We start from the raw sequence: 25,393 nt of genomic DNA on the forward strand, positions 1-25,393 counted from the left end.
AATGTTGGCTTACATTCAGTTTTGCGTTATCATTCTATTATTCTTTCGATTTGTGTTTGAGAGATTTTACAATTGAGAAATGGGAAACCTATATTTAGCTAAATATATAAATCAACAATTTAAAACATATAGGCAGCTATAATGTTGCGGTAGGCCATATAAACCGGTTACACAACATACATAAACACTAATTATATAGGATTGTTGCCGGGATAGGGTCTTGACCTGCCTGTGTTTGTTGCTTGATTGGATTCGTTTTCCTGTTCTTGTTATTTTAAATGTTAATTAAAAATTGCACCGTCACCAGTTAAAATAGTTGCTATTTTGCCATATGTATATATCGTTTCTCTATAACTATGGGTTCTCCATATAATCGTTTTTAAAAATAAATTTAGCTAAAAAGTTTTACTTGGCCTGTGTCTTATCGGTTTGCTGTTGTCAAGGGTCTGTGGAATTTCCTTTTTAAGTCAGGTTATGCTTCGTTCTTTTGATTGGAATACTTTTCGAAATATTTACACAATAGCTGAGAGAGTAAGATTCTTCAATTTTGAGCAATATTTAGTCGATAGCTATTGTTGATGTTATGCCAAAGTTTGACTAAATCTAAATTTAATTTAGAACTTAACGTTAAACCTAAAACTAAATGCAATTTATAGTACAGTTTTTGCTTGCTTCGCATATGTGTATATCATATAGGTACTACATAAATATTTTATTTAAATGTATATTTTTAATAGCTACATTAATCGTATTTACATTGTTTTCATTTAGTTCTCTTGTGAATGTAGTTTATAATTATTTTTACACTGTATTTATGATATGCGTGCAATTTTTAGAGATTTTCATATTTTTTCCATTGTATAATGATTATGGTTTAGAAGCATTTTCGTGTAATTTCCATTTGTGATATGAAGAGCGCGTTATTTTGGTACAAAGCAACAGATTCTCTGATAATTTTATAGCCTAAAAAGGGGAAAGGTGCACGGAAGGAACAACCCATAAAGTGACATAGTTTAAAAACAAAAAAAAACAAGAGTTAACCTTAGATTTTCTCCAGTACAATTCTAGCTAGGAATGTCGTGTGTGCTTGGGTTTTCGGTGAGGAGGGATTAGAACCTTCTTCATCATCGTATATATAGGTTATATTATGTTCTGCTATGACACACTTGTGGCAATTGCTTGGCCTGCATTTGCTTGGGTTCAATTTATGTACTTTTGAAATTATATTCTGTGAAGCACAAAACGTCAGTTAAATGCCAATTTATTGGTACTTGGTCGAAGCTAATGTAAATTTACTTTACAATTACGTATACCTAGATAAATCGTAGAACTGCCTGCCTATATAAACACATATACATGCATATCATGTAAACAGATAATCTAAATTTTAGTATTGACTCTCACGCACTCACACACGCGCATCTAGTTTTTTTTTTTGGGAAGACATCCTGCCGCCAGAAGAATTCTTCGGCGGCAAACACATTCACGCACACAGAGAGAGATACTTTTGCATAGAGAGAACTTAGGATCTGAATAAACTTAGGCTACAAGGTAACGTCAAAAACAAGAGCCAGAGCAGGGGGGATTAAACATAAATTGGAAGTTCTCAGTATAGTTAGTAGGATCCGTTGAGTTTAGTTGTAGTCGGGTGGCGAGCCGGTGCCTCATCCAGCTAGTGAGCCTGCCACTTGAACTTGGACTCCATCAGCCACTGCTGGCCCTTTCCGTAGCTGCAGGGTCGCAGCAGCGGCGTGTTGGCATCGTCCCGAGTGGCGCGCTGTAAGCACTGCCCAGTATTCGTGTGGCGAATCCATTTCTCCTGTGAAATATATGAAGCATTAATAAGTTTTCTTTAAAAAGAAATGTAATAGTCTCACCTCCGCATCGTAGACCCACTCCTGATTGCCGCCCATATTGTGGCATCGCACCATGTTGACGGGTCCATTCGAGCTGGATGCGTCTAGGCACAGATCGTCGGACATGATCTGCTGTCGCTTGGTGTAGGCGAACACCTGGTTTCCGCCCAGTCCATGGCAATAGCTAATGCCCACCTTCTCGTTGTACTTCCTGCCCATCGTGTCCAGGCAGGTTTCCGTTTCCGCATTGCGGATCTATTGATAGAATAAACATTAGTAAAATATAACCACCCTTAATTCTATTCTAAGACTCTTACCTCTCCAAGATAGTAATAATCCAAAGGCATTAGGCTCTCGGGGTAAACGTTCTCCAAATACCAGCGGAAACTCTTGCACTTGAGGCGATCACGCAGAGCTTTACGATCGCTAACATCGCCCGCGGAAGCTTTGCGAGCTCCTAAAGTTATTTCACAAAAGGTAAAGAATAGTAAATAAAATACATAGGTTAATCAGAATATTCGGTTATTTTAAAATAAAACATATATGCTGGCGAGTGTTTTGTGTATTAAGATCTAGGGTGTATGTGTTGTTAGAAAGGCAAGTTAAAAATGCTTTTGTGATCGAGTATAATTACAAAAGAATCTGTGCAGGTAATGGAAGATCAATGCTACATATGATACCACAAAAGTTTTTAATATACCAAAACCATGCTAATACCGGAATATTTATGCCTTTAAAGTTAGCAAGCATTACCAATTATGTTATTTACAAGCGTCTGATACATAAAACATATATTATATGATATACGCAGCTTGGTATTTTAATAAATAAGGCTAAAACAAAAATCCATTACCAATATAAAAGTACATTGAGCTTTATTATTTGCAGTTATCTATAAAATATTTAAAAACTGGGCTCCAAGGTAGGGGACCTTTATAAATAAGTTCATAATAACCACTCCCACTAAATTTAAACATCTTTAAACCTTTTCTGTGATTATTTCTACCCAAAATTATAAATTATTTGGGGTGGAAAATGGGGACGCTTGGGGACAAAGACAAAAGACGGCAGGTGTGTGAGATTTTTGGGTGGGGGTGGTAGAAACAAGACCAGAACGGAACTAAGAAATGGCACAAAAAACACAGAGAAAAACAAATGGGTATCGGGGGAACCAATAAAACAAAAACTTTTTTGCAAGTCAAAGATAAAAAGGTGAAGAAAGAAAAATATTTCGTGGTTGGATTCAGTTGATTGATCGGTGGGTTGCTATTTTTTTTTTTGTTGTAGTTGGGTTTTTTGTGGATTGGATTTCGGTCACGGCCATGCCATAAATCATAAATATTGATATAAATATTTATTATATGTGTGTATATAGACATTGCATAATGCAGGGCGTGCTGCTTGCTCGGGATAAATATTGTAGTTTATGAATGCAGAGATATATTTACGGAACAAAACACTATTTAAGAGGACAGACAATAGAAATTAGAGGGTGGAGAAAAGAACGTGAGCATGAGAGAGAAAGTGGAGGAGCATTCTGTTGTGGGTTTTGTTTTGTTGGTTTTCAATATATTATTTTTTGGTTTGTTTTTTATTTTTTTTTGTAGTTTGTTAACCTGGATAAAAACTGTAGTAGAACTCTTTCCAGTCGTCCAGCCAAACCTCGACCAGACGGGCATTATTGTGATTGACTATCTCCGTGGTGCCGCCGGGGAAGGTGTACGGCGTAGACTTGCGGAACACGTGACCCACACGGGAGCAGGGGGCGATCTCTAAAACACCACCGCACATCCACACCTGGTTTTTGGAATTCGCGGCGGTTTTGGCATATTTGGTATCGGGTTTTCATTGGGGATTTGGATGTGTGTGTGTGGTTGGTTGTTATTTTGACAATCGAGCAGTACAATCGAGCATTTTGGTGGTCAAAGAGTGGACGAGAAAGATATACACAAAGATATATAATATATAGAAAGCTGTTGTTATAGAGCGGTTTTAGCCAAGCCTAGCTTTCTGTACTCCCGGCCCTAAAACCTTTATTTTTAATTTCAGGGAAAATTACTTTTGAATTGTGGATTATCCAGAGAAAAACGAGAAGGAGCGGCCCCTAAAGGTCGGTATTATGTTATTTGAGGGATTATAAGCACTTTGTTCGAAGGAAGGGGGAAAATATATTTAAATATTGCCATTAGTAGGGAAATTTGTATAGGCTTTCTTTGATTATAATTGCCTTTGCTGAAATGTTCATAATAATCGAGATAAATATTTTAACTTAGTACTTATGAATCTCCTCCAAAGTGCTTATCAAACCACACCCAACCCTCAAGGCAACCAGAACACAAAAAAAATTCAACTAAAGATTAAATATTAGTTACAACTTAGGGTAATAAACGAGGTATTAAATTAATTACCAATTGTTCGGATACTTAAAGCATAATTAATAAGCAACAAGTTAGGTGTATGTAAGTTACGTTTAGCTTAGGGTTTCAACTCGTTATTACTGGATAACTGGATTATAACTGGATACGTTAATACCTATGCATATGAAGTATTCAACATTAGTGTTAAGTTTCGGGGAGCATGATATTATTTCTTAGTTAGCTGAGCTTGATCGTTTGATGGACAGTCATGAGAGAGAGCATGAGCATGAGCATAAGAGAACTGAGAAACTGAGAAGAATTGAAAGAACATCGAGAAGAATTTCATTTATATGTGGAAATCATAAGAGGAACATACTAATTAGGGTATGCCAGTGCGGTTATAAGAAAGAAAGTTGATGTGTTCGGCCATCGATTCGGGAGCTCTCTGATTAACATGGCATATTTAAGGATAGCTAATTATAAATAGTATTTTTTTTTTTGGGTATGGTATGTTTATATAGTAGGTGGTTACACGAAATCATTGGCTATAGATTAGTTTTATGCTCAAAAAACATATCAGCTTGATTTAATGTTGTGTGTTAGTGTTTTAGTGAGGGGAACCTTATTCGAAAAGTGTGTTCTTGTTATTGGTTTCTGTCTGTTAGCGTTTCGAAGCCAATTACAAATAGAAAACGAGTAATTCTTAAAGTTAGGAGTTAGATGCACGCAATTTAAAATCGACTTGTGGTTGTAGGAATGTTATTTGACTGTTTAATTTGTTGATTGATTGTTGTAGTTGTTGGTTGGTTTGTTGTTTTTGCGAACCTGTGCTCATCGAATAATAGAAATCACGCCACTCGTCCAGCCAAACTTCGGCCACCCGGGCCGCATTGTGGAGCACAATTTTGGCCACGCCGCCGGGGAAGGTGTACGGCGATTTGTCACGGAACACGTGACCCACGTGGGAGCAGGGTATTATTTCTAAAATGCCTCCGCACTGCCAAATCTGCGGGTTATCATCGATGATTGGTTGTAATGGTTTGTGTTCGTGAGTAGAAATAAATTTGTATCGTTGTTTTAGGTCAAATTTAAAGTCTTAAATTAAATAATGCTTCAATAATAAAACAAACAAAAAAAAGGAAATCTTAATTTAATGCAAGGCCTGAATTTGTTTTGCGGCTTGGCTTGGCAGCTAAGGAAAAAAAGTTGAAACAAAACAAAAGAGAAACGGGGAAAAGCTATCTGGAAAATGCTTTGATATTGCCTTACACGGAACGACATCTCCAGATTCTCGCCGCCCCAGATGTCCATGCCCTCGTCGTAGGAACCAATCTCATAGAAGTAATCCTTATCGATGGAGAACAGACCACCGGCCATTGTCGGTGTGCGCAATGGGGCAGTCCTATCGTTATTCCTGCGCGCCATTTCTCGCGACGGCACTCGGTACCTAGCAAAAAGAGGATTAAAGAGGTACTTTTAAAGGATTACCCCGCTTTACTCACCATCTGAAGTTGAGCTTCCAGTTGAAACCACCCCACGTGGAATCCGAGGCCGTGATGTACTCGAATGTCTCATCGGAAATCACATCAATGATGGGGCACACAACCGTTCGACGATTCTGCACAATCCGCGCCAGCAGCGGCTCCAGCCATCCCTCCGTGCACTCACAATGGGCATCCAGGAAGGTGATTACCTCGCCACTTACATGCTCAGCTCCCAGGAGACGTGCCCGAATCAATCCGGATCGCTTCTCTGTACGCAGGACAAACGTCTTTACCGGGAGCTTGGCTACATACTCCTCCAACTGCTTGCCCAGGAAGTCTGTAAAGTAAATAATAACATAAGATTAGTCTTATTAGTAATAACCCTCTTGATGAAAATCTACCAGGAGGTCGCATTATGGTATCCCAGTTAATTTTTGTATATCCCCTAACTCACCCCTTTCGCTGGCATCGTCCACCAAAATGATTTCCTTGAGCAGGGCACGCGGCGACCGATTGATAACACTCCAAACGGTTCGCAGCAGGGTTGTCCAGGCCTCATTATGGAAAACTATCACAATGGAAGTGGTGGGCAGCTTGGAGGCATAGTGTTTGCGACGGCAACTACAAAGGGGATAGTATGAAAACCAGTTCAAAACCTTTTCAAGGATCAAAGCCTCACCCTTCGTGCCGCACATCGGTCAGCGAGCGATTCAACGAGATCATGTCACTGGCCAACAGATTGAACTGGTTCTCCTTGAACTTCTCCTTCATGAGATCCTTCATGTCAGCGGGTATTTTCACCGGCTTGCCCATCTCGCCCGGTTTGCCCTTGGCCTCCTGGACGGAGGGCGCGAGGAACCACTTCTTTAGCACCACGCTGGGATAGGTCATGGAAATGCCGCCCGACGCAAAGCCCTGACCCATGATGAGAGCTCCACCCGACTCACCATCTAGGGATTTCTCCGTATTGATCTCATTATCATCTACCAGCTGATTGTCGTCCACCAGGCGTTCGGCATTGGGTAACTAGGGATAGGAAGATTTGAAGATATTTATAAATAGTTTGGAGATTTATTCTTATTTATTGGTATTGTATTAGTTTAGTAACCATTGATAACCAATGGATTATTTTATATAAATGAAGTAGTACGTTCGTACACTATTTTAAACAGTGGTCAGCAGCAGCAGCAGCGTGGACGGCCCATGGGATACGAACTTTTATCTGCCGCCGCTCTGCTAACACACACAGTAAACTGTACACTGTGTGTGTGGCGACCACTGTTTTATAGCGATAATACATTATGTATACTTCTAGAATTGTTAGGATAACACCCACCTCCACGTCGTACTCCCCGGATCTCTTGCAGCGCCATCCATCCTTGCCAATGCAATCCGAGTAGCGGGCGATGAGGACAAAGTCGAAGATCACCCAGACGAGCGAGGTGAGCAGGACGATCCGGCAGGTATTGGAGCGCATGCGCCCGCGCATTTTGCGTGTGAAGGTCGAGAAAGTCATGATTGTTTCTAATCTCTGTTAACTATCGTTGGTGCCTAGGCTATAGTCCTGGGGGTTAACTGCGGAGTTTTGGCGATACGGGATTGTATTTTGATGATGTGGAACTAATATCTTGGTTTAGTACCCTGTTTTAGCTTTTAGACGACGATATGTTGATGTAGGGATTGGGTTTTCTTATGTTTAAAACTGTAGCTGTATTGTGTTGTTGCTGTTGTGGTTTATCAATCGTTATCAGACTTTTATCGCTCCCTCAAGCGTGAAATGTTGTTATTTTTGTTGCAATTGTTGTTGGCACATATGGGAGCTCCTCTCGTCTCGTCTCCCTCTCTCTAGCTGTCTGTCTATGTGTCTCCCTTGCACTCTCGCTCATGCTAGCCTTAGGTTTGACCTTTGACTTCGGTTTCCAGAGTTTCTATTGCAGCATCCTTTTAAAAAAGATCAGAAGTCCTTGGTGACTTCGAATTCCAGGTCCAGTTTCGCCTCGGAAAACTCATTCCCGGACCAATTCCAGATATATTCAACAGTTCCCTCTGATTTGTTTTTGAAAAACTGCGACCTTCGTTATTATTAAACTGGAAAAGAGAGGAAAAGAAAACAATAAACATCATGATAAATCACTTTGCTGTAATGAATAGCGGTAGAAAAAACGAATGTTATGATTTCATTCCGCTGGCGTGATTTATTTTTATACGCCAATAATCAAATAATCGCTTTTTGTTACCAAATAGATATAGAGATAATGAGGTCAATTTATATTGGTGTTGTGTATTCGTTTCGCCTGTTATTTGTTGAGCTATTTATTACCAATTTAATCAGGCGCATACTATGTTTGCAATTAGGGTCGATATAAGTAACTAATCATCCTCCTATGAGATCATATTAATTTCAGTAATCTCTGTTTATCATTGAAGATGAGTTAATATTTCTTTTGGTAGCTCTAAGATAAGTCGTAGTGATTGACGTATACCTGGGAAAAAGCTAACATTAACTCGTTAACTAACGTGAGTACTCAACTCCACGTTATGTGTTAATTTTTCAGTCAAATACAAAACGAACTACAAGATATAATATTTATTTCTTTGCCTAAAAAGGAATATCAAAGGATTTTCCTAGAAAGAATTGCAATATTTGTGAGAACCAAACAGGAAATGGAATTTGAGATGAAGCAAGCAGCTTGATAAATTTGATTTTTATTGATATTTTTGTTTTGGCCCCCTGTTTGATTCCAGATGAGAAAATAAGGCAAACATTTTGCATGCAAATGGCGAAACCTCTGCATCGATAAATCGCATCAAAGCTTAACTTCCAATACCTCTTTTCCGGCTTGAATCTCGGCTTTTTCTGTGGCTCCCACCGCGGAATCTCTAGCGCTTTGCACACCAAATGCCAAAGGCGAGTATATAAGCGGAAAAAAAGAGAAACAACTGTTTTTTTCTTCTCTCCAAATGCCGTTTTGGCCAAAAATTCCATTGACAAAGGTCATAGTCGCAGAGAAAAACAACGGCAAGACAAGCAGCATCAGTTCCAGCAACAACTCATGCCAAACAAGCTGTCGGGAGGGAGGGAGATGGAGAGCTAGGAGTGACAGAGAGGCAGAGAGGTAACGGCAGTACTGGCCAAAAGCGCAACAACTCTTAACGGTATTCTGCTGGGGCTTTTCTGGCTTATATCATACCCTCTTAAGGGGTATTTCACATTTTTAGATGTATTTTATCACTTAAGAAGAGATTATCAATTCTAAGTTTTTCGATATCCATATACTGCTTTAGCTTATTTTATTAATCTTGCTATTATAACTTCTCGTCAGAACACTTGGATAGGTAATTCCAAAGATTGTAACAAATGTTTTTTGATTGTATAGGATTTTTAAAAAGTTGTTGGTAGTACTTAGAAAGTCTCAAAATACCAAAAATCTTATATCTATATAATCTTTTCTTCACTTTCTTGAGATAGAGTTAATCCCGAGCATGGGCTTATAATAAGTATTTTTCATCACATCGTTAGGAATTGCCAGTACTAGTGTTTACAATTCGTAAAAATGTTTTATGGATTGCGTATTTTCTATTTTCATCGCATAGGCTTAAGTTTTGATCAATTTCAAAGACCATACATTAAAAAGTATATATCACATAACAGTTATATGACTGCTTTATAAGTTACACAAACAATCCTAATGATTTCATTTATAGTTAGAACTTTAAACGCAAGTAAAGGATCCCCCATCCTTTAGAGTATATAAAACTTCGATGCTCTATTCACTGTAGTTTTTGCATCTTCCATTTTTTGCACACATAACGTGCCTTTGAATCATTCATAAGGCATGCGACGTCAACCTCGTTGAGCGGCAAACTAGACAAGACTACGGGTCTGGGAGATCGTAGTCGGAAAAACCAGTTTCCCACCATCCATCCGACATCACGTTACGAACATACACACTTGGCAAGGCTGCCTGGGGGCCAGATGGTGATGCAGATGCAGAAGTGGGTGGGTTCGGGGTTGGATTTTGAGCTGGGATTGGGATTGCGAGGCAGTGGCAACACTCTGCTTAAATATGCAGTTGCATGTGCAAGACCCCAAAAGAGGCAAACTTCAGTGGCGCTCGCTGGAGAGCCCTTTCAGCCATGTCGGGCCATCAATAATAAATTTGATAACAAGGAAATGTGAAATATAAATTCCAGTTTTTATAATTATACAGGCGTTTTCTTGACAGGGTTCCGCTAAAAGGTTAAATTAAAAACCACGCTCGTTGAAAAAAAGGTCAGCAATGCGAGTGCATTTTAAATGATTAATAATTCAGGACAGATTTCCACAAGCGAAAAAATTGAAATGCCATCTCATGAAGCTGTCAATGCCCTGAAAACTTTATGAAAACTCAATGTGATATCTATTCATATTGGATAAATGGAACCGTGGAAAAGTAAAAACTTCTACAATTTATTACGTGTTTTGAAAGCTGACCCAAAACAAAGTTTGAAATAACTAACTACCATGATGGTAGGGTATTGAAAAACCATCTTTAGCCACCTGTCAAAGGGACTTTCTGTTTTCGTTGCATTAAAATTAATCAAATTGAAACAGCTCCGTTTCACAGCTGTTTATGCTGCCGCCATTCATTTGCTTGCATATTCCACTATAGACAATTCAATTACAATTATGTCAAATGAATACATTTTACAATTTCAGAGTTCTGCTTGAAAAGAGCATAATTGGTTTGGTAAAATGTTGAAATTCAATTATACCCCACATATCATGGGAGTCGCCATGGTTGGGGGTCCATAGCATCTACCTACCTATATATGGAGTGGGATTGAGCTGTCGACGTCACGCTTTGTGAACTGCTAATTGACAGGTAATCAGTTTAACTGCTGAAAACAGCAACGAAAGCAAACAATTATTTTTCATAAATTGCGGAGGGTGGCAAAAAATAAGAGTTAAATTCCAATGAGAATTAATCACAGATAATAGCACTCGTTGCTCAAGAATTAATTGAATTACCATCCGATAACCATATTTATTGAATCTACATTATAATTTAATTATAATGCTAGTCAAAGAGCAATTGAGACAACAAGAGGATGATAAATAGTCAGGGGGAAATCAACTAGAGCTGAACGGCAAAACACAACTACAGTATTTTCTCACTTTGTGTGACAGGCAATAAGGTAATTAATCCTTGACATATTGTGGGCTATAAACTTTCCAAAACTAGTTGTATTCCTATTTAAGAAGTCTGATAGAAATTTGGTAGTTTAGACATGACAGGGCTAAAAAGGTTTTGGGTTATTGGTCTGGTTGTTTTAATTATTAGATAGCTGGTTTTATTTGATTGGTTTGAAAACTTCTTACACACAAAAAAATTTTTTGGTCAAAAATAAGTTCTTTAACTATAAAAGCATTGTGATTTACTATTTAATATTGTTGTATATGCATTTGTTTTTGCTTGATTACTATTTAATAGTTTAACTACTATTTACCCAGTTCTGTTCGCGTGATGAATGTAGTTTGTTATTGTAATAGGTATATTTATTTATAGCTATCACCTATTAAAAATAGTTAAGCTCACGTAAAATCACTTTATATTTTATGGATTGGATTACCACAAAACATAGTTATTTGACTGAAATCGACGGGTTGAGTTATACTATTTTTTTAGTAAACCTATCTTTGACGTGACTATTTAATGGGTAAAATCACCAATTCAATGGGTAGTTTTCCTTGTTGATGAAGTATAAAAAACTATTTGAAACGCCTGCTCTTAAAATCAATAAACAGCAATTATTGCTTATTGAAGTTCCACAGTTCTCAGCAGTAATTTGATGGAAACTCTTGACTCAATAATGTTCAGTCGCAGTGCCGACAGCAATTGATGATTTATGTACGACAATCGACTTCAATTGCCGCCGACTTCTGTGAACTTGAGCGCTGATTTCAGTCTCCTCGGGTTTTCAATACGTGGGTGGCCGCTCCGAAGATAGGAATTCAAGCTTCGCCTATTACTTTATACTGCTGCACTGCGCCAGCTCTAATTTTTTTGTCGTAATTTAATTTTCCGGGATTTTAATTAAAATAGAGCGCGGAACGAGCTCAGCAGTGCGCAAAAATTCACAGCACGTAACATTGAAAAAGTGTCAAACTGCCATAAATTGAAATATTCCAGTGTCAGTAAAAGAGAAGAGCCCCCATCCCTTTCTCCTTTCTTCTTGGCCTCTTTGGATTCTATCTTGGCCGGGGCCACAAAGCGGAAGCTAACATTTTTTACAAGGGCCCAAAGAGTGGGTGGTGGCGATGAGGATGGCGCCCGCTGAAAGCTTTTCAAGCTGCGCTGTTTATTGCCACTGATAAGGTGGCCGGAGGCGGGGCACCGAGGGGCGTGGCAGGCCCCTCCAATGTACAGTAGTTGCTCGGAAATTTGCAAAACTTCTGGCCCTTTAAGGCGTTTTTAATTTGTGAAAACTTTGCACTTTACGATGCTGAGTTCTTATAACTGTGTTATAACTATGTTTTTAGAAATGGATTATAAAAGGTCCAAATTTCTTAACAATATCAGTCATATTCTTTAATATAATTTAGAAAAATATATACTTTATATACTAAATTGAAAAGTAGAAACCTAATAGTTAAATATAAACGTAACCTAATATATTAAGCCTTGTTTTATATGATATATAATGATATATGATCATATATCATTAGTTCTTATAAAGAAACACAAATTCGATATGCTCTATAGTTTTTTTTAAAGATAAAGTAAGTACTTTTCATATCTTTGTATAAATGTTCTTTTGTATAGGAACATACCATACCTTTTAGTACTTCAATAAACACAATATCATTATTTCACATCGTTATAAAAGAAGACCATCTCTATCGATACATAAATGTAATTTTTATAAGTATTTCCTTGGAACCCTATCTGCAAGGCAGCAATCTTGTTCAAAGAAAAATAGTTAATATTTGTACAATTTCTTGGCAGGCACTGTAGATGAGCTTGTAAGCGCGTTTCAACTGCACTTGTGCCCCAGAACACTTAGCACGCTTGTTGAGTGTGTGGCGCGCACTCAAAAAAGCGCACAGCAATTAATTTGATGAAAATCTGTGTCAGCTTTTACAAGAAGTTCTCAAACACGAGGCGGAAGCGATGTGAGGCGGAGATAGCTGCATAATGTTAACAGATCGAAACTGTTTGAAAGTGACGTGTACACGAAGATACAAGGTACTGCCAGCCAAGCGCAACAATTTATTTATTAGTTATGGCCAAATGACACTGGCTTACATTTAAAGTGATTGAATTTTTTAAAAACTGATGACAATCCCATAGTACATCTCCCTAAAAATGCATCAAATGTTTTTGAGCTGTTTACCCTTTTTCCCTGGGTTTTACTGACTTTTTCAAATAAATCCACCAAGTTATTTTAAATTTAAATTAGTGGTCGGGGTGCAATCTGTGCATGTTGTCAATCAATTCGTAGTAATTTATTAATGAATGTTGTTGACAAAGGTCACGTCCCGGCGGTGACAAAAAATAAAAAACAATCAAAAAGAGCAGCAAAGCCAATAAACGAGGGCAACCACTATTGTGACAACGCTTACAAAATGAAATTGTAACACAAAATGCAATTAAGAGTGCAAAATAAAAACGGCAAGCAAACCAGTAACAGGAAAATAAAAACAAAAGGCGCACAAGAGCACAGTGAAAACAATTTGGAAAACGTAGGCAATTAAATGCAATTAATGAAATTGTACAATTAAGAGAGTAGTTTGCTGACCCGCTGATGACCATTTGACGACGGACTGGTTTTAAGTGGGCTCCCATTTCGACGCGATTTTCGTACGTTTGCAAACAGTTTAGATTCAACATGGGACCAATTTGTAATTGTTCACACATAAAATGAAATTTGTTGTGGGAAATCTTAACGAAATATCAGATGTGGGTTTCACTTTTCATTTATAAGGTAAACATGTTTTACTTAAGATTTAATATTATTCTTATGACCGTTTTCTCGACCGCCTGTTAAACTAACCGTAGGTTTTTAGCTCTACAGTTCCTAACCTTTTCTATGTTAAAAACCGAATTTAAATATATAATATATAAACGGTCACTAATATAGTGCTTTCAGATCGAGATGGAGTAGAAAATTATAAAAACCTCTTGAAAATTAAAAAAATTTGGGGAAACCTACCTAAATTAACCTGCAAATAACACGTTGACTAATAGGCAGACATTAAATGAAACCGCTACCACTTGACTTCCAGACAATATTTTGCACACCTCAAAAAACAAAACAGATTCCACACATAAATTCATCATCTGAATGCCCCAGCATGCGCCCCATCTATAAATCATCCTACTTAAAGTTGGGCCCTGAAAATATTGGGTATAATTAAGAACACTCGTTTGGCGGCGCACACTTCAACAACAAGTCGCGCCGTACTGAAATAAAAAAGTTCCCATAAATTTCAAGACTGTTTTCTTTTTTTCCTGGTTTCTCGGTGGATAATACTTGTTGTAGGTGTCCGGGGGCCCTGCACTCGGGCACTTTAATGATCTGTGGCCAACTGCCAGAAATGTCGGGGGTTTCGAGTTCGGGAGCTCTGGAACTCCTCCGACTGCCTGATGTGAAAGGCGCGTAATTTATATTGCACACAAATAAAATTTCTTTCGGTTCCATGTTGGCATGCAGAGCAGCCGGTAAGCCCGGGAATGAAATGATACAAATTAGCGCTATAAATACGCCCCACACACAAACGAACGGGTTCCACAATCCACAGACCAGTCGGCTTTTGGAGTCATAAAAACAAATGCGATGCCAAGTCAGTCCGGCAGGTTAATGAACTAAGACGTCGTCGTCAGCGACGATGACAACGCCTCGCAATTTCAGCTAATAAAATGCTAATTTCCCCCCTCACCAGACCTTGTTTTTAACGCAGTCGTACTTTGCTATGACGATATATCAGACAGTTCTGGGAATTATCAGAACTAAGAGTTATGGAGAACATTATTGTTATCAGAATTATCTATAGTTATCAGCCTACTACTTCCCTCAGTCGAGTTGTGAAGAAGATTATTATAATAATATCAGAATTCCTTTAAGATGTTAGTTTCTTACTTCCCTTTGTCGATATACATATAAGCAAGTAATTGCAAATACTAAAACTAAGAGTTATGAAGAATCAATACTCTTTAAAACAGTTTCATACCTTATGAGTCATTATAAAAGCAAGTTCTTGGAATTATTACAACTAAGACTTATGAAGAAAACTATTATGATCATATCAGAACTCTTCCTAGTTATCAGTTTCGTACCTTTCTAAGTAAATATAAAAACAAGTTCTTGGAATTGTTTGAACTCACATTTTTGCAAGATTATTATCATTAGTTTTTATTATATTATACTGATATCTTTAATAGATTTAACATTACTAAAGTTTATTGAACTCCTATCATTCAAATCAACTTAAAGATATTAAGTTATTTTTGGTTAAAGCTAAATAAGCTCTACTGTTCTTACCGATAAAATCCAGCCGCGCTTAGAGATATGGGGATAGCAATTAACAGAGTCCCCAAAGGGGTGCGACAAAGGGTATCGTCTGGGGAACCGTTCCTAACTAAGTGAACCACAACAGGTTTTTAACATTTGGCACACATATTTCAATTTAAATAATGGTGTGTGCTTAGCAAAAAAAATTCCTCTTATGCAGCTGCTTAAATACATTATTTGTTTGCAGCGGTAATGTGAGCTTTATACAATTTAAAGTTAACCTAGTTAATTAACCAAATAAACGCAAGCCGAGTTAAGTAAATACATTTTGAAAACACAAAAGTAATTCATTTGATTGCACCGTGGCAGGCATCAATCAACATAAATCGACAAAGCCATAAAAATTGCTTTGAAGATGAGATTTTTCCGACGAACATAGAGAAAATAAATGACAACGAATTAAATGGGAATTTTCGAGAGGAAAGCCGAGAAAATAGGAGGGGAAAACCTGTCACCAAACGAAGAGAAATGTGTCGAAATACGAAAATTGACAACTGAATAATGTATCTGGATAGGGGGACATATTATCATCATCATTATCATTGGCAACCATCAACGGTTCCAGACTCATAAAGCGGATTTTGCGCTAATTTTTGTGTCTTTTCTTCTCCTGGAATCTTTTGGCACAAGAAAGAAAAAATTCATGACTCGCATTTTAATTAAAAGTAAATAGAAAGAGAGAAAAAATGGGCAATAGAGGAGGACAGAGAACCGGAGCTTAATGTTCGGCATGTGTACACAGGGAAAAATTGATAGTAAACTTGATACATACAAAAAAAAAAATATTATGGGTAGAATTGACCAGTAAAGATAGTTACGTAACAATAAAAATATGTTCCCAACTATTAAAAAATGTCAAGTGTATTTTATTGTTGCTTTGGTTACTATTTAATTGTTAAACTACCATAAAATGGTAAGGTGTGTTTATTTTTCGTTGTATTTCGCTGGTAAAATTGACAATTCGATTGGTTGGGTCAAATTCAACTAATAGTTCAATAATATTATATATTTACTTTTAATGTATATTATAGATTTAATGAGTTTGCCTTACAAGACAATGAACGCTGATATATATTTAACAACCAATTTTTATAGAATATAAAAATGTTCTGTGTATCGACAAGAAAGGAAAGTAGTATTGGGGAGAAAAAAAGATTCCGCTGTGTTAAATGTAGCAGAAGAGGATAAGTAAGAGGTGGGGGCGTTTAGAAAGCAGAAATATGCTAAGCGACCCAGCGTTTGCATAGCAATTGCTCATTTACAGTGCTCAAGTTCTTTTTCTGCCGCGTTTTTTATTTAAAACAAACTTTGTTTTTTTTTTGTTATACCACTTTCCTGCAATTTGTAAAACTTTGCACGAAAACGAGGCGGGTAAAATAAAAAAAAAATAAGAACAAAAAGGAACCCTGCGCATAAAGGGCAGACAAATAAGTGGAACAAACGAAAAGTTTTTCGAGGTTTGACATTTGGCACAATGGTTATTCTATTTGGACCATCATTGGGTGGGCTTGAACTCGGACCCTCGGAAGCCCCCACCTTTCTCCCTACCCGCATCATTAATTTGCTTTTGTTTCGCTTTGTTCTGCCTCTAATTATGCCCAGCAGCTTCGTTTATGCGATTAAGGCAATTATGCATTGAGAAAGGTTGACTTAATTAAATGGGATTATAATTACTGTTTTGGAAAATTTGAATATTCGGATGCTTTGTTTGCAAGCGATGGTTTACAGCTGCAATGTGAACTAAATTTAGAGAGACAAAAAGCTATCAACGGTACTTGTTTAATATCTTCATATTGCTAAAAAAAAATGTCATAAAAAAGAAAATTTTTTTTTATTTTTTAGGTTTAAACATGATATAAATGAATTTTCAGAATAGCACGCTTCAAATTCGTTTATATTTCAACTTCACAAATTCAATTCAATCAGCTAAACTAGTTGTACCAAATCAAATCAAACCAGGTCAGTGGGTTTTCGAATAAAAGACCCAATACCCACTCTTATCACAAAAACCAATCACGCATGAACGAACTCGGAAGTAGGAGAGATGCCACGGGGGGGCGGGAATAAAAAGGGGGCGTGGACGTGATTCGACTGTTTGCGGTTTTTCGAACCACCGGCACACCCTACTATCCCCTCTTTCTTTTCGGCGGACTACTTCCTTCCCATTCTTACACACCCATACAATCTCTTCTCTTTGTCCCATTAAAATGTTATTTCCTTATTATTGCCTTGACTTAATCGTCTTCCTTGCCAGCAGGCTGTGCCCCCTCATTTCTCCACCGATTCCTTATTTTTTCCCCACTGTCCTACTTTTATTGCACTCTCCTCTCGATTTTCAGACTCATATAGGGGACAATTGTCTCCCCACAGCCGCATATATCTACAATGGGGGCCATAAAATTAGCTACCTATTTTTTTATGTTTTTATTTTCAGATACTTTTTTACAATATTTGGGTGTAGTACATTTCTTTATTATTTTATAACCCTCATTTGCAAGATATTAGACTAATAAAGCCCTACAAACATTCACCTATAGTTGTAACCTAACTCTTAAACGGTAAACAACAGATAAGAACGTGAAAATTCATACAAATTACTTTGAACTATTATCTTATTATCAGTTACTTTTTTACAATATTTGGGTGTAGTACATTTTTTGTATTATTTTATAACCCTCATGTTCTAGGTATTTGACTTATAAAGCCCTACAAACATTCACCTATAGTTGTAACCAAACCTTTAAACAGTAAAAAACAGATAAGATCGTATAAATTCGTAAAAATTACTATGAACTACTTACAAAAAATTTTTTTTGTTTGTCTTAACCTTCCTTTAGTACTATTATCTTGACCCTAGCTGTTAAAACATATGAGTGACTGCCGGACTTTATTCCCCCATTTCCATTTGGCTCCTCGTTTTCATGTGATGCGTGTCCATGACAATGGAATACAAATTTCTATGGCACACATTTGCTTATTTCTCCTCTCTTGGATTTTTTATTTTTTTTTCTTTAGCTGTTTGGAAACGGAGGCTTACACAACCTCATAATCTTCAGCCGGGCGCCGCCACAACAAACTAATGCAAAGTGCCAGACCCTCGACACTATGCCAAAGAATTTCTGAGTCATCGTAGCGCATTGTGATTATAATGGGGAAACATCTGCAGATTTAAATTTCAATTCACACAAGAGATTTTAAATTTTAGTTATAGAGAGAATATTTAACAATGTATAGTATTTATGTGTGTTTGCATGAGGAGATTGAAACTTGTTAGCCACAGAACATTTTCAGATTTATCACTATCAATTGTGACAAACATATTTCGAATTCATCAAGCTCAAAGCTGTTTGGGGGTTTTAAACTTATTTGGGGTGTGGGAAAAAGAGAAGAAAACTCTTCTAAAAGTTTCTCAGCAAATCTACGCAAATAATAAAGTTATTTGGCAAGTATTTACCCAACAATACTTTTTGGGCAGGGGGAAAAACAGACAAACTGAATGCTATAAAAGCAGCTTATAAATGCGAGCGATATTTCAATAATATTTATAACCTGAAACCAGGAGATTAAGTATTTAATTTCTTTGGAAAGTATTTACATTTTTGGCAGATGCTTTTATTTACCGCTCGTTCGAGACTTTCAATGCAAATTGTTTTTAAAACCGGCAAGTGATTAATTTCCCGGACGAGTTATAAAGAGAGGCTGCATTGTACCACCCTCTTCTGTTCATCATTGGATGTTACGAATGTCAGCTTATCTGTTATGCAAATGGTATTGGGTTCCCTTCCCAGCACAAATTGATTGGCAACATCAAACAGGGGGAAAGCAAGTGCCATTGGACTAATTAAAGTACCTTGCGTAACCGTTCGATGATGCTTAACCAAAGTAATTAGCTAGATGAGGTGACTTTTTGTTTGGGGCCAACACGTGAATTTGAAATTATCGAATTGGTGGAGTGCTAAATTATGTTAGGTAAATGTTATTTCAATGTTGTACATGCTGCGCTATCGCTATTCTATTCTATTCCATTCCCCCGAATGCGAGTGCCTTAGATAACAGAACATTCTTTCCGGCTACTTTTCATGCACTAATAGTTGATCAAAATTTATGGGGCCACCATCCCGCCAGCCCAGTAACAAACCCACCCGTCCTCCCACTATTTTGCATTGCACCCAGCGGAGCTGCGTTGCCAACCTTGGTAAATATGCTGTGCTGGCTGCTGCATTGGACCTTTGTTGTTAATGCAGCTATTGTTGCTGGCGGGTTTGGTTGCTCAGCGTTGTTAACCTGGCTATTTTCCGGACCAATCTGGTTATTCCCAGAGGTCGGGGATCCGTTAGAACCCATCGCACTTGGCGGGCAACCACAAATCTGGTAAGTTTACATACTATAGTTCTTGATTTTCAGTCAGTTTTTTATACAGATTGTTTTCATAAGATGAAATAGATATTTATTTAAATTTGGGACATCAATAAACAATGCTTATAAAAGTTATTTTAGGGATTTCTTTTTAAAGCAGTCTTTATATTTTAGTATGCAAAAAATTTGGATTGATAGAAAATGTTCACTTATTTATTTAATGATAATAAAATGATTTTAATTTAAAAGGCATTAAAAAAAAAAATTTTTTTCTTTGAAATTTTTTTTTTGATTTTCGTTTACAAGTTTACAAGTTAGTTTGTTATTAAATGATTATAAAATGACTTATTTTAGTAGACCTTTATAAAAACTAGCAATTAAGTTTTTTAAGCCTAACTAAGAGGCATTGGATGGTTAAATTTCAATCAACTTATATTATATCTAACGTCATCACTAGATAATAAACCAATTATGTGGTGAAAATAGAAACTGGACAGTTTTCATAGCCCACCGTTGTTTTAATTTGGCATTACTGGCGGTGCTGCTTGGCTGGTTGGTTCGCTCCAGTACGATTCGGTTGGGTTTTCAGCGGGGTTTGGGCTTGGGTTTGGGATTGGGTCTGAGTTCGGGTCCGGGTTTCGGTTGGGCTTTGTCAAGTTCGACCCTGGGGGCATGGCTCATAAATTTCCGCTGCTATTGCAATATGAAATATATGCAACATAATTGAATTGCGCCTGTGTGGGTGCAGTGTGCGGCGTACTGTTAATTTTTAATTTATGCTCATAAATAATCAAGGCATTTTCATTAGACAACAATTTAAGGAGAATGAAAAGAGAAAAAACCAAAGGGAAAAATGCCAACTCATGGGAGAACAAACAAAAATTAAACACAAATTGTAAAGAAATGGGAAAAACAAATGAGGGAGGTAAAAAGTATTGTATTCAATGGTTTCATAAAGATTTGTTCATGCACCCATAAGCTGCTCTTATTTGAGGGAAAATATGTTTTAAAGAAAAGGTGAAATACAAAGAATTCCTGTTCAAATAACCCCATTTTCTACTGCTTCTCCTCCTTTTCCAGCACTAAAAATGTAATTCATACCTTTTAAAAGGCGTCTCAAGTAGAGAAATAGCGATAACAAAAAGAATTTCTCGTCGACCTCCGGCTTATAAACATTTTTTAGTCGGCTTAAGTGCCAAAAATAGAAATAAAAGTGCTACTTTTGCGGAATAGATTCCGTTTCTGGTGTTAAATGCCGCGTAATCATTTTCGGAAGCCCATAAAAGCGCAACTAAAAGAGCAGAAAAGGTGTTCAAAATTCCAGAGATGGAGGGTAGAAAAAAAAAGCGGGGGAGTCAGGTGGTGGAGTGCGAAAGCTGTGCAAATATACCAAGTCAGCTACGTCAGCTGGGGTTTTTCTTCTTTTAATGTGTACCTTGTGACATTCGAAACAGCAGCTCGAAAAACAAGTCTCAGAAAAAAAAAACAAAAGAAATAAGGCCAATGATGCTTGTAATTGTAGCTCCAGTTGGCCCCAACTCTTGTTGGTTTTGCAACTGCTGTTGGTGTGTTTTCTACCCATTTTCGCTTCCCCCACCCCATTTCGACTGTTTTTGGCCATGACGGCCAATTGCAATTTCAAGGCTGCAACTCCAGCTCTAGAGCACTCCATCTTCTTTACTATCACCATCGCCATAGCCATCGCCATCGCCATCATAGCATCGCGTCGCATTGCATCGCCCACATGCGCAAACAAGTCTTAAAAACTCATTAACGTTTAATAATGTGAAAAGCGAGATGCCGCCGGCTGAGCACTTGGCCACTGAGTGTCACCAGTTTGCGGTACAGAGAGAAATATTTGTGCTTTCTAAGACGGTTTCATTAGTAATGGGAGTTGGTATGGGATTTACCACTAAATAACCAAGAAAAAATGATTGAAAATGGTAAGTTCCACTTTTTTTTTTAGTATTATAATTATCTTAGTTTTATTCTCATCAAAAACCTATTACAATACTTTATAATGTTTATATGAATTCATTTATCATATTAAATACAAAGATGATCTTAGATCAAAGATGATCTCTTACTTTCATCGAAATATACATGCTTTATATTTAATATTTTCTCTTTATAATTCCAGTTCCTAGACGATCATAGTTCTAGCCACATCAGAACTTTATTAGAAGCATGAACAAATGTTATAGGTATATTTCAAAAATTATTTTATTATATCAGTTCAAAAAAGATCTTGGTTTTAATACCAAACATTTAAGGAGGCAAAACATCCAACAAGTATAACTTTTCATATTTCCTCTTTATAAAGCGGGTTCCCAAATGATCTTAGTTTTTTCCTGTGCAGTTACGGAGCATCCCATGTTTACTGCCCCCGATGGACACTTGCTGCACTCAATCAAGCTCGAAAAAGCAAAGAGGGTTTATATGGGAGGTTGGCGGATGGCAAGGGGCTAAAACCCGGGATGAGTTGTCTTCATTTTGCCACGAGTGGCAGCAGGCAACTGCAACAGACCGACCATAAAAGATGACAACGGCAATGGCAATATTTTGCTCTACAGCCAACGTGTTTTTTTTAACGAGAAAGTGACCAGGGAAAAAATGAATGCCAAAGTTACCTAATAGAGCTCTGGCACACTCTAAGGTAAATGATAAAGACTTAATAAAGTTAAAAAATAACTCATGAACATTATAAAGAACGTGTAACAGATGAAGTTACTTTATTTTAAAAGAGATTTTCTGATCGAACATCAAGAACCCGCTAGTTACCTTTAGAAAAAGTTTTTCAATTAACAACTTCTTAGAGTAGACAGTTCTTTAACCCAGATATCTAGCCTATAAATAGAACTCAAGGCACGCAGACTAATACCATTCATCGAAAACTCGATCGCGAGCAGGAAACAGTGTTTAAGACCACAACGTTTTGTCATCTAGCCCCATCATCTGGGGCCAGCTTTATCACTTCTTACTGTCCGCCTCTGGACCAAAGAAAACCCAACAAAAACCGCATGACAGTGCTATAAAACCCCAGCTTCATCCTAGACAATTACGATAGACCAAAACCCGCTTTACCACGGGGAAATCTTTTCTTGTACAGCATCTATATCTATCTGCAGCTTCTTCTTTGTACGCTGCCAGCCATAACTGTAGTTGCAGGTGTGTAGGTAAATGTACTCGTAGTTGTTGTGTTTGCTCGGGGGAATTTACGGAGCGTTGATGGCTTTCTCCTCTAAGACTCGAATTTATGGAGAGGGAGGAGGGATGAGGGAGCAGGGGGATGGATAACATGGTGCTCCAAACTGGGGAAAACCGGGGATGAGAAGGAGGTGGCCCACAAGAGCACGGGGAGATGATCTCTAGGCCATTAAGAGTGGCCAATGGCCAGCAAAAAAGTTTTCGTTTATTGGTGGCATGGGCCAGTTTTATAGCTTCATTTGCACACAACAACTGCTGCAGAGGCCGAGGTCAGTTTGCCATGTCATGGGGGGCAGGTGGGCCAACAGTGGGCGTGGCTAATTAGCAAAGTGCAAGGTGGATCATTGTTCTCCAAGCGGAACGGTAGCCAAAAGACTTCAGGGTCTTCCAGCTAATCGAAAGCTTAAAACTAAAACTGTAACATGAGAAGCAGCTTATTTTGCTGATAAAACTAGTTATGTTATCATATTAATTAAATGAATTCAAATAGGGCTAGGCGATATAATAGTTGAAATATAAATATGGCCTAGTTTCCTGAAATTCTCTCTTTGGTTTATGCGCCAAATGATTAAGTTATTTTGTAGATAAGGGTAGCTAATTAAGCAATTGAACCGAGAACAATAATTCCCAGTAACTTGTACAAAGATACATATTTATGACGGTAAGTCTTCCCAGAAAACTATACGGGTTACTTATCTTTATCAGTTCTATTATTTTTAAAGAAGTTCATAATTCGTTATATCTAGATGGAAATATAATTTTTGCCCATTTGCTTATCAAATGAACACTACAACGTTCAGTTTTACTTTTAGCGACATTTTGAAAGTTGTGTAGCCAAGCCAAATGAGTAATACTTTAAGAATTCGACCGAAAAAATCACCCAATAACATTTTAAGCAATCTGTCGGAAATGTTTCAGCGAAATCTTTCCCACAATCAGTGTTTCCTCTTTGTGTGTCGCATTGCCATTGGCTCCATACCCAACGAAAAGTCACGACCCAAGTGAGGCATTATTCCCCGCCGATCCGGTGGTCACTATCATCATTACAGTGCGGCCGATAAGTACGTGGCCCATTGTCATTAGCTCTGGGCATTAATTGCAGGTGGAAAGCGGCGACCTTAATGCAGTCGGTTCCACAGTGCGGCTGATAAAAAGAAATGCATTTGCAATGCCACGAGATAAAAGCAAGAAAAACCAAGGAAAAACATGAAAACAAGGTTTAGGTAGTACCTCGACTAGCAGATATCCACTAATTACAGCTGTATTTGAATAGATATTACATTTTTAGATGTAATGGGTTTAACAAAAAAATAAAATTCTATGAAGATGTTTGGTAAAAGTATTTCTAGAAATTTATTCCAGATTTGCATACTGTTGAACTGTTTATAATTTAATAAAGAGGGTAATTTAATTAAGAGGGTATAGGAAAAGCTATCAGGAAATAGCTATAGAATAGTTTCAGTTGAAGAGATTATAAAAACAAATAACTTTCTTTAAAAATAAAATTTTATATTTTCGGTTTTTTTTCAAAGATTAAAGATTTATCGGGTCGTGAACTAACATAAAAATTCTGGAATTCCTGAGATTAAAAAAATCATGGCTCTATAAACTCAACTGTTGATCCCGATAAGGAATACACTTATAAGATCAGAACCGGCAAGTACTATATAGAATATACCCCTCCAACTCAAAAAAGTAACTAGTATTAGGCAGGAAAACTGCATTTAGCCAGAAAAACGAGAAGAGGCATCTTCCGCGGATTGTATTTACACGAACCGGTTTAATTGGCTCGACCTCCAATCAGAATCAAGTTCACGAACGCACTGTGATTAAGAGTCCAATAAGTGCATGAGTGCATGGGGAAAACAAATGAAAAGTCTCGTTGGAAATCGCTTACCCAAAGGGAAAATCTCTGGAAGCTGCCGGATGTAAGGATGAAAGGAGAGAACAACAAAAACGCTGCTGGATTAACGCGATTTTTTTTTGTTTTTTGGAGTGTGTGTATGTGGCGAATTAAAGTGACCAACAAAAACAGACACACACACACACGGCAGGCCGCTCACTAACTAACACACACAGCCGCACGCACCGCGAGAGAGAGAGAGATGGAGTGAGAGAGCGAGGGGAGATTCGGAAATTGAACACGTTTGCCGCGATTCCGATTCCAATTCCGGCGGAGGGCGTAGTACCGCCCCTAAATTGTGGGCGACCCGGTTTATTTACACGTCCGTATGTCCGAATTACTGATATATGTATGTATATAAACGCGTATATTGTGGACCGCGCCTGCTGCACTTTTAACTACTACAACTACAACTCTCTGTTGCGTACGCGCGTGTGTGTGTGTGTGCTGTGTGTGTGCGTATCAAGTGCACACGTATGCATCTGCTGTTGATTTCCTCGATTTGATTTGATTTTTTATCCCGAAAATAATACTACTCACACTTGCACCAGCACACTTAAATTCTTTTGATTAATAATTAATTCGTGCGCGACGCGACATAGCCTCCACTCGTAGCAAAAAGTTTCTGCCAACACGCCGCCAACACTGCAGTGCTAAATGGAAACAAAAATTTTT

At 37.6% G+C, this 25,393-nt stretch overlaps 1 protein-coding gene across 3 annotated transcripts; it reads right to left on the reverse strand.

Moving 5' to 3' along the window:
* Positions 1-1,224: 1,224 nt before the first annotated feature.
* LOC119546395 (polypeptide N-acetylgalactosaminyltransferase 5) lies at positions 1,225-25,393 on the reverse strand. Of its 3 annotated transcripts, none has more exons than XM_037852638.1 (11): positions 25,259-25,393; positions 24,713-24,734; positions 7,034-7,785; positions 6,377-6,723; positions 6,152-6,318; positions 5,716-6,034; positions 5,483-5,660; positions 5,039-5,219; positions 2,174-2,313; positions 1,878-2,111; positions 1,225-1,819 (listed from the first exon to the last, which is right to left on the reverse strand). In XM_037852638.1, the coding sequence occupies exons 3-11, from the start codon at positions 7,211-7,213 to the stop codon at positions 1,673-1,675; spliced, it is 1,893 nt and encodes a 630-aa protein (XP_037708566.1). In that variant the 5' UTR covers positions 7,214-7,785; positions 24,713-24,734; positions 25,259-25,393; the 3' UTR covers positions 1,225-1,672. The 3 variants fall into 3 exon arrangements, with proteins under 3 accessions (XP_037708566.1, XP_037708567.1, XP_037708568.1); XM_037852639.1 differs by lacking the exon at positions 5,039-5,219 and adding an exon at positions 3,473-3,653 and having other exon boundaries at positions 25,259-25,388; XM_037852640.1 differs by lacking the exon at positions 24,713-24,734 and having other exon boundaries at positions 25,259-25,274.

This window comes from Drosophila subpulchrella, chromosome 2L, assembly GCF_014743375.2.
Source record: "Drosophila subpulchrella strain 33 F10 #4 breed RU33 chromosome 2L, RU_Dsub_v1.1 Primary Assembly, whole genome shotgun sequence".
NCBI lineage: Eukaryota > Metazoa > Arthropoda > Insecta > Diptera > Drosophilidae > Drosophila > Drosophila subpulchrella.

Bases quoted from the DNA above. Each gene is read 5' to 3' on its own strand.
- LOC119546395 (XM_037852638.1), bottom strand. From the start codon at position 7,213: ATGACTTTCTCGACCTTCACACGCAAAATGCGCGGGCGCATGCGCTCC. The intron at 6,724-7,033 runs GTGGGTGTTATC...TCCTATCCCTAG, and splicing joins CCGGGGAGTACGACGTGGAG to TTACCCAATGCCGAACGCCT. The intron at 6,035-6,151 runs GTGAGTTAGGGG...TTTACTTTACAG, and splicing joins GGACGATGCCAGCGAAAGGG to ACTTCCTGGGCAAGCAGTTG.